Source organism: Cuculus canorus, chromosome 1 (genome assembly GCF_017976375.1).
Source record: "Cuculus canorus isolate bCucCan1 chromosome 1, bCucCan1.pri, whole genome shotgun sequence".
Lineage (NCBI taxonomy): Eukaryota > Metazoa > Chordata > Aves > Cuculiformes > Cuculidae > Cuculus > Cuculus canorus.
Window position 1 is genome coordinate 157260921 of NC_071401.1, and position 9508 is coordinate 157270428.

A 9508-nucleotide genomic window follows, 5' to 3' on the forward strand; every position below is an offset into this window, starting at 1 on the left:
CAAGCAATGTATATTACAATTTTGCCATTTCTTACATAATGATGAATAAACCAAATAATACAAGTGGTTAGTAAATAACTAGATTTGTGACTTCATCGCCACTGATAGCAGCCTCCGTCATTCAGCCTGTGAAAGTTCATGCCAGGCTCCAGCCCTGCTCCCTGATCTGAACATAGCCTGTTTGATCTGATGACCACAGCCAGCTGCATTAACTTCTTTGCCTCTGCGCCACCTCTCTCTCTAGATGGAAATTCTTTAATGGCACATTTCTTTTATCATTTCCTCTTTTGCTTTTAAAGAGTATAGTAAAGGTATATATCAGCCTGCTTCCAAGGCACTCATCTGCTACTGGAGGATACAGAAGTTCAGCTGAACAGGCACCTTGAGATGCCTCTGCCTCATCTATCTGGAGAGTCTGGTCTGATCCATGTCTTCCCCAGTGATCAGTATTCGATTTCTGCCTCTGCTGCCCTCTTAAACAGTCCTTGGCAAGGTGCTTTCTCTACCTGGCACTTGTCCATGGCTTATACCAATAAACGCCATTTGTGATCATGAAGAATCTAAGTCCTCCATGCTCATGAATATACTAAGCTGTATAAGCTGCCTAAGCCTCCTGTTCAGTTCATTTATGTGTATTTCTGGGAAGGGACTTGGCAGGTGTTTTAAACAGAGTTGACCAGTTGGGCTGTGAACACACGCAGGAGTCAGGGGAGGGAGAGCAAATATCATTAGCGGTTTCTGAGATCTACTCCTTACTTACAGCTAACAACATTTGTAGAGCCATGGAGGGCTGCCTGAAATTGTGTCTCAAAAAAAAAAAGCAACTGTGATCCCCCTCCTATGTCTGTTTATTAATCAAAAATAATAATAACTTTTATAATTTGCAGTTTCAGGAGAACTGTGCCCCTCTACATTATATATTACACACTTTTGCCAGTATTTCTCCTCCCTTGTATTTTATTTGCTTCAGATTTCCCATCTCTCCCAGCTGAACACCACCACCTACACCAGCACTGTATTACACTTTCATAGAATCATAGAATTATAGAGTCATAGAATCATAGTATAGTTTGGGTTGGAAGGGACCTTAAAGATCATCTAGTTCCAACCCCCCTACCACGGGCAGGGACACCTCCCACTTTATCACACTTCTCAGCATCCTTCATCACTTCACCCCCAGGGCAGGTGGCTTTTATCTCCCACAGCCTGCTGGGGCTGAATCTCCCTCAGCACAAGTCACAGAATCATAGAATCATTTGGTTGGAAAAGACCTTTGAGATCATTAGGTACAACTGCACCTGTCCACTACTACACTCAAGACCAAAAAGAAGCTGAGACAACGAATAAAGAACCAGAGATTTTTGCTTGAAATCTATGTTTTGGGTCATTGACCAAGAATAAAATTTTTTTTCATTGGAATTTCAGGTTCAGGATTTCATCTTACTTAGTTCGTCAAATACACATCTCAAAAGGGAAAAATGTGAGGACCCATCAGCTTGAAGTGTTAGAGTTTATTTTTCACGGCACTGCAGAATGTAAAGTTTGGCACTGCTTTTGGGGCTGGGGCAACTCTTTTGCAAGATTCCTACCACAAAATCAAGAGCAGGATTAACACTACTGATTTAGCAAGCCCAAATGCCAAAGATGATGTTCTGGGAGCCCTCCATCTCTCTGAACACACAGACTTGGTATTTGATAAGATAGAAAGCAACGCGTTGTCCACTGCATGTTTTTCAGTTCAATAGCTGATTATTTTTTTCTTAAGAACCATAGTATGTTGTATTTATCTCAATGCTTACCCTCCTGAAAAAAGGAAGACCTCATACTATCAAGGAGATAGCAGAATCATTAAGAAACAAAGAAAAATAAGTTAATTAGAGAACTCGTTCAGACACATGGTGTAAACCATATCCCCGAACACCTCATCTACCTGTCTTTTAAATACCTCCAGGGATGGGGTGCTCAACCACCTCCCAGGGCAGCCCCATTCCACACCCTGATAGTCCTTCCACCGTAGAATTTTTTCCTAATCTCTACCTCCCCTGGCACAACTTGAGGCCACGTGCTCTTGTCCTATCACTTGCTGCTTGGGAGAAGAGACCAACGCCCACCTGACTACAACCTCCTTTCAGGCAGTTGTAGAGAGTGATAAGGTCTCCCTCCAGGCTCCTTCTCCCCAGGCTGAACACCCGCAACTCCCTCACCCGCCTCTCACGACTCCCGAGCCCTACCGACCCCGGCTGCGCCCCCCTCGCCGGCCCTGGGGGCGGTGCGCAGCGCTGCAGGCGGCGGAGCGCCCTCCGGCACCTCCCACTCTGCCCGAGCCGAGCGGAGCCGAGCCGAGCGGCACCATGCTGGGCATGATCAAGAACTCCCTGCTGAGCACGGTGGAGGCATGGCCCTACCGAGTGCTGAGCAAGGGAGAGAAAGTAGGTGGCGGGGCGGGCGGCCGGGCTCGGTTCCCCCGGGAGAAGGCGCTGTGAGCGTCCTGCGGGCAGCGCTTTCCTCCCAGCCCAGCTGGGACAGCTGGTGGCTGCTTCATCACCTTCCCCATCATCTTCCCCCAGGAGCAGCTCAGCTACGAGGAGAGGGAGTGCGAGGGCGGGAGGTTCGCGGCGGTGGAGCTGGCAGGGAAGCCATTCGACGAAGCCTCGAAGGAAGGGGCAGTCAAGCTTCTCAAGTACGTCGGAGGAGCCAATGACCAGGGTAGGAGACTCTTTCCACCCCACGGGGCTTGGTGGATGTTTGTGGTTGACCACCGCTAGCAGAGGCTCGGTGGATGTTTGTGGTTGGCCACCGCTAGCAGAGGCTCAGTGGATGTTTGTGGTTGGCCACCACTAGCAGAGGCTCAGTGGATGTTTGTGGTTGGCCACCGCTAGCAGAGGCTCAGTGGATGTTTGTGGTTGGCCACCGCTAGCAGAGGCTTGGTGAAAGCTTTATAGATGGAGGCAATGGTACCACAGACTTGTGGCTCTGAGCACCCAGGGTCTGTGATGGGGATGGCTCCTCACTGGAAGAAATAACCTTGCTGCAGGTTAAAGTATGCCCAGCCAGCTCATGAGTCCACTCCTAACCCATGTCTGTTTCAGGTAAAATCCCAGAGGAATGGGTTACCTTGCAGCTGGGGTAGCATGAGCACAGGCACATGTATATTTGCCACAAGTCCTTGGGTGAGCGGTAGCCGATGAAATCCAGGGTATCTGCAAGAATTTAGTTCTCTGATGTGCCGACATAGGCAGTGGAGTAGTTTTCATGACTGATAGTTTATCATATACTCTGACTGTTTCTGTTCATGTGATAAAGAACAAGGGCATGTAGTGATAGGACAAGGGGGTTGGCTTTAAATTGAAAGGGAGAAGATTTAGACTAGATATAAGGAAGAATTTCTTCACAATGAGAGTGGTAAGGCACTGGCACAGGTTGCCCAGGGAACCTGTGGATGCCCCATCCCTGGGGGTGTTCAAGGCCAGGTTGGATGGGGCCTTGGGCAGCCTGATCTGGTTGGAAGTGTCCCTGCCCATGGCAGGGGGGTTGGAACTGGATGATCTTTAAGGTCTCTTCCAACCTAAACCGTTCCAAGATACTATGATTCTGAAAAGCTTGGTTTTTTAATGGTTCTTCATAGTGTTTTATAATGGTACTTCAGTAAGTTGCTTCTGATTCTCAACTTACTAAAGAATGCGCATTGGTGATTGTAACAGGATGAGAGAACCACAGAGTAGTTCTGAGGCATATGCAGTTGCTCTCACACCTTTCTCAGGCATTTGGTAGAGGGAGTTGTATAGTTTGTATGGGCATAGGAGCTGGATGCAGAGGGAGATGGCATTTAGAGCAGCCTGCTTTGGAAAGGTGATGATCAGTGTTGCCATAGAGGAAGAGATACCTTCTATAACATGGCAGAGAACATGTGGTATTAAAGCATACAAATAAGAGAGAATGATGGCTTGATCTCAGCTATATCTGTGACTGCCTGATTTTGAGGGTTGGACATTCTCTAGAGCTGGAAGAAGAAGAGGGAGTAAAAATATACTTCAGTGCCTTGTGGTACTTCTCAGCAATAATGAGCAGAAAAGAAGTATACTTTTCCTAAAGTGGTGGACAGCATGGGAAGTCCTCCTGAAATTTAGAATGGCTCTGAATTTGGGGGCACTCGAACTTGTAGGATACCTGGGAGCATTTAGAAGAGTTTAGGAGAAAGCTCCTGTCACCTCATCACTAAGTGCAGATGATGATGATGATAATGATTTATTACTAATACAGATCTGAATGTGCCACTCACCTGGAATGATAGACCCTGCTGTGTTAGAGGTCATTTATCAGAAGAACAGTGTGTCTCAGTTGTATGAGGCGTACAGTTGAGAGCCACAAAACCAGAATCATTAATGAAAAGTCATTCAGAGATCACCTGGGGCTCTTATTTCCCAGGATCCATGCATAGTCAGTGAAGAGAAAGGCTTGCCTCAAGCGAAAGCCTAATGTAGTTTTTCTGTGTGACCCAGAGGACCCCACTTTCTTGACTGACTATATAAGGAGCACAGGGTGAGGAGCCTTCCTAAATTAAAATTAGCCTTTGTGTATCCCCTGTTAAAGCTTAGAGTTCCCGAGAACTTAGACTTCTTCAGTAATTTCTGTGTATCTCTTTTAGGGGCTGGAATGGGCATGACTGCTCCTGTCTCCATCACTGTTTTTCCTGCTGAAGATGGCTCCTTACAGCAGAAAGTAAAGGTCTCTCTGCGGATCCCGAGCCCATTTCAAGGCAACCCTCCTTCTCCTAGCGATGAAAGCATTAAGATTGAAGAGAGACAAGGGATGACCATTTATTCCACGTAAGTAACATATCCTGAGTTTCACAGTTCCAAGAGCTGAGGTCTCTAGCATGCTCTGAACAGCAGTGTTAGTTTTATTAGGTGACTTGCTGGACAAGGGGTCCGTGTGGTAGAAGGAGATGGAGGGGTCTTTCTCTTCTCAAGATGGGTGTTTTATGTCATTTCTTATCATTGATCGTGCTGCACTAATTTGGCATATGGATTTTTTTTTTTTTTTTTTCACTGGGAAAACAAGTATGGAGGCTAGCCCTGGAAAGCTTTTTGTTCCATCTGGGGATGTGAAGAGCAGGTGAGGGTGAATATGGAAGTATTGAGTAATTTCTAACCTTTGAAAACTATTATTGTTCCCACTTTCTGGCATCAAGGTGGGTCCTAGTCATCAAATATGTCCTTTGGTGTGGTTCGCAGTAAACTACAGCTGTCAACTGAAGTTCTTCTGTCAACTTATGCCAGGGTCCATAATGGAAACAAGCAGCCATTGCACCTTTGAATTTTTTTGACTATTGACTGACAACCTGGACTCTTGACACCCTGTTTTTAACCCCTTGAATGTTCCTCTGCCTCCTTGCTTGAGCTGTTGTGGCTGACTAACTCTCTGGCTTCTCCCTTGCCAGTGACTGCTGCTTGGCCTTTGCTGTGGGCATGGGGCCACTTCTGCAAGAACCATCTATTTTATCTCAAACCTTGGCCCTGAGCCAGAGTTGTGAGGTTACCTCTGCTGTGGAAACAGTTCCTGTTAGTGGGAGGTCAACGTAGATCAGGCTAATTTCATACTACCCATTTTAAACAGCTCTGTGGGCTGTAATTGCTAATGTATGCATTCCAACCTCCCCTTTTCCTTGGCCTAGCTAGAGTCTGACTTCCCTTCATGATCCAGCTTCCATCAGATGGTTGTTCACACCACAGTGAAAGTAGCTGTTGACAGCAGTGGTGTAAGGACTGCGGTTGTCTGAGCAGGCTGAGAGATAACCTTGTGTTCTGGGAAGCTGTTCCTCTGATATGGCATTGATTCAAAGGGCAGGGTCCTTTTGCTAATAGATATATATGGGTCTGTTTGCAGTGTCTGTTTGGGGTCTGCCAGTGACTGACTGTGCCCTGGCTGTGTAAACCTTGAGATTAAATTTATCACAGGCATATAGTTCACACAAGTGCATGCTGGCAGGAACTGGATTAAAGTGCATGGCTAACTATATTGTGGCTATATATTGTTCTCACTTGCTTCCTTTCTGTGTCCTGCCAGGACTGCTCTATACCTGTCTCTGTTTGGTTTCTTTGCAGGCAGTTTGGTGGCTATGCCAAAGAAGTGGATTATGTGAACTATGCTGCCAAGCTGAAGTCTGCTCTGGGGAGTGAAGCTGCATACCACAAGGATTTCTACTTATGCAATGGTTATGACCCCCCTATGAAGCCTTATGGGCGACGCAATGAGGTCTGGTTTGTAAAAGAGTAATTATCTGGCTTCCCTGATAATCTCCCCGTGCTGTGTTCCTGTCCTCTTCAAAATAAATCAACAATTTGGCAGAGGCAGAAAATGATCTTTCCCTCCCTCCACACCTATGCTTTGGTCTTTTATTGACCAGACATTTCAGAAGAACATTGCAGAGCCTCCTGATGGTCCTGCTCCTTCATTCCAGACCAGGTTCTCAATCTCATAGACTCTTGTGATCTCTCAGTGGCTTACTTTTATCTCCCTCGTACTCCCAGAGTTCAATGCTGAGACAGCAAAAGTACTTAATTAGCAAGACTGGTGCCTGACAGGAATCACGTTCTAGTGCTGATAGACTCTTAGTCTCACCTGAGGCAGGCAAGGGAACATGACAGAAGTACATACAGGGACTTTTTTATCTTCTTGAGCTTGCTACAGCTGTAAAATGATGCTTTTATCTGTGCTATTCCAAAAGCAATCTGAGGGGGCATGGGCATTGCTACCAGCTCAGCACAGTGAAGATAAGCATCTTTTACATTGTCTCATAGTATGTAGGAGAGAAAGGCTTTTGTCATCTGATAGAGAAATGTCATTTAGAGGAGCATCTAGATTTCTCTGTAGCTGCCCTCCTGTTTGAGTTGAGACATTTTGGGGTGTGTTATGTCCTAATCTCATCTACAGCCGGACAGTGTGACATGCAGACCCCAAGATCATTTCCTTACCTTCCTGTTACTTGTGTGCAACATTTCTTTAAAACTAGCCTACACAAGAGCCAAAGGTGGAATGTGTGTGGTAATCTAATTGAATTAGAAAAATACAGGCTGCCAAAAATACGGGTGCCAATTGTGATCTGAGGGTGCATTTGAAGAATAGTGAACATCTAGTTTAACTACTGTGGGTGCAGATCTTTTTAAAAAACCTCTCTTATTAAGTGTTAGTTTGTGAAGGATTTACTCAGAGTGGCTGTCTTTAAAGGAGGAGGGAAACCTGGCTGTTCTTGATAACTTGAGATTTATGTCGAATAATGAATAGCCTTTTGGAATCTTCAAGTACAATAGTAAGGGCAAGTATTGTTTTAGGGAGATTGGCAACGTTTAACTGTTAGGCATGGAACCAGCATTTTAGCCGTCAGCTCTGCCAGGGAGGCAGCAAGGTGCCTGCAGTGGGAACATGCTCACACACTATATTACTGTGGTGCCTCTATAATTCATTACCTGCGCTAAAAGAGGTGTGCTGTTCTCAGGCTAAAGTGCCTCAAAATTCAGGTGCTTTCCAAAAGTCATTTTCCCTCTGGAGCTGAAAGAGAGATTTGTCAGCTGGCATCCCAGGTTCTGGCTGCTTGAACTGTTTCACATTTGCCTGCTTTCCAGGAACAAATCTTAGCAGTAAAAGCAGAAAACCTGAGGTTCTGATGTGTTTTCCTTTTCTCTCTTACTGAGCCATGTAAGAGCTATGCTGTGGACCTCATGAGAGAATTTCAGTCACCAGTGTGGAGAGCAGCTAGTCAGGATGGGTAAAAAAAAAGCAGATATTTAATTTTTTTAAAAAAACAAGGGAAAAGCTATTGGCTCTAGTTAGTGATTGCAGTGCCAGGGAGAGGAATGAAAAGGGACATCAAGACAGACAAGGAGTTAGGCATTTAGAGATTTTTTTTTAAGGAGCAAAGACCCTTCTAAGGCCATCCCTGAATCCAAAGGTACCTATTCATGTTCCAGATTATTTTTACCTGTGTGGGTGAGGAATGGAGGGGCACCGTGCTGCCTGGCTTATGCATTCCTGATTTGATCTTGGAATTTCTGTGAAGGCTGTGGATATAGTCCTTTCTGGCTGTGGGTAATGAAAGTCCTGTAATGATTGAAATCCTGAAATTTCTCAATATTTCTCCTGTGAAATCTCACATGTTAGGAAGAAGTAAACCTGGTATGAACAGAGCTGGACATCTCAGTAGCATGGGTTTTTTTTCGTAACATGCATACACTTCTTTCTGAACAGAGAGTAAGAGTTTCTGGCCCAATAATGTGAGTAATTGCATCTGTAGACTCTGCCTGTGCAACCCTGCTACTGGCCTTTTGCATGGAGTAGGCAGTAGAGTCTCATGAAGAGTGTTAGCTGCTGTCAAAGTCTTGTGCAAACTGAATTGCCTTTTCTGTACAAGCAAAGATGCCTGTGTTCTGTCTGCACTTTCTAGGGTTTTTAAATAAATAAAAAAATACTAATATAATGATTTACATTTCCTGTGCTGATCATTGATTTTTTGGGCTCAGTGGCAGTTGTTGATTTGAAAGACTTCAGGTTGCCAGTTTATCTTTCTGTTTGGAGTGCTAATCATGTCACAGCATCTGTAAATATCGATAATGCTTTTCCCAATAAATTGCTGTTTAAGGTATCCTGGTGTAACCCTGCCTTATCTGACTGTGTAAGATGGGAGCTGATGGAATAATCTTTGTTGATGGTTTTAGCCACTTTGACTGATATATTTGTGTTAATGTAGAAACCTGGGGGCCTGCTCACCTGCAGAAAATTCACTTGTGTATTGTATTCCTGATGTGGGCTCACAGGCAGCGTTCAGGCAAATATTCATGAGTGATTTTCAGCATGACCTACGATCTGGAGTTAGACATATTGTCACATTGAGGTTCATCTAGCTCGTTGCACTGCGGCCAGTGATGGACTGTAGTGGACACTTGAGGCAGATTACAGGATCAGTGCACCCATGTGCTGGTACCTCTTCTGAATATTCCCGTCTTTACTAAAGTATGGCACAGGGATTTTTGTTATTGTGCTTGGTTGACCCAGACAGACTTTATCCCATGCATTTTTCCAGTTGCTTTTTAGACTAGGTAAGCTTACTGTCCATGGTATCTTTGAGTTCTATGACAAGGGATTTCTTGCCTGTGGGAGGGCAAAAATAACTCTTTGGCTGAGGTTTTCCAACAGGTTGTCTCCCGGCTCTGTAGGCAGCTGGGTCAGTCAGCTTACTGATGTGCCGCTGTTGTTGCAAGTGCATGTTTGTTTGGACAGCAAGACTCGCCCTTGACATTAGAGGGTTTCCAGTAATCTCTTTGTGCTGGTGCCAATAGTCAAGAGGTGTGCTCTGGATTTTGACCTGAGGCCAGTGTGGTCACAGCTGCTCCACTACATGCAATTGACTCCTGAACTGATATTAAAAAAAAAAAAAAGCTCTTTCTCTGCCCCCTCCAGTATTTGCTCTCCAAGGAATAATAGTGCAGTAGATTCTTCTGTGCCCATGCAGTGC

General features: G+C 45.2%; 1 protein-coding gene across 1 annotated transcript; it reads left to right on the forward strand.

The window, feature by feature from the left end:
- The first annotated feature begins 2151 nt into the window (after positions 1-2151).
- HEBP1 (heme binding protein 1) lies at positions 2152-8630 on the forward strand. The gene is made up of 4 exons (XM_054051903.1): positions 2152-2429; positions 2568-2706; positions 4646-4826; positions 6105-8630. Exons 1-4 carry the CDS (start codon positions 2352-2354, stop codon positions 6274-6276), a joined length of 570 nt encoding a protein of 189 aa, XP_053907878.1. The 5' UTR covers positions 2152-2351; the 3' UTR covers positions 6277-8630.
- The last annotated feature ends 878 nt before the right edge of the window (positions 8631-9508 follow it).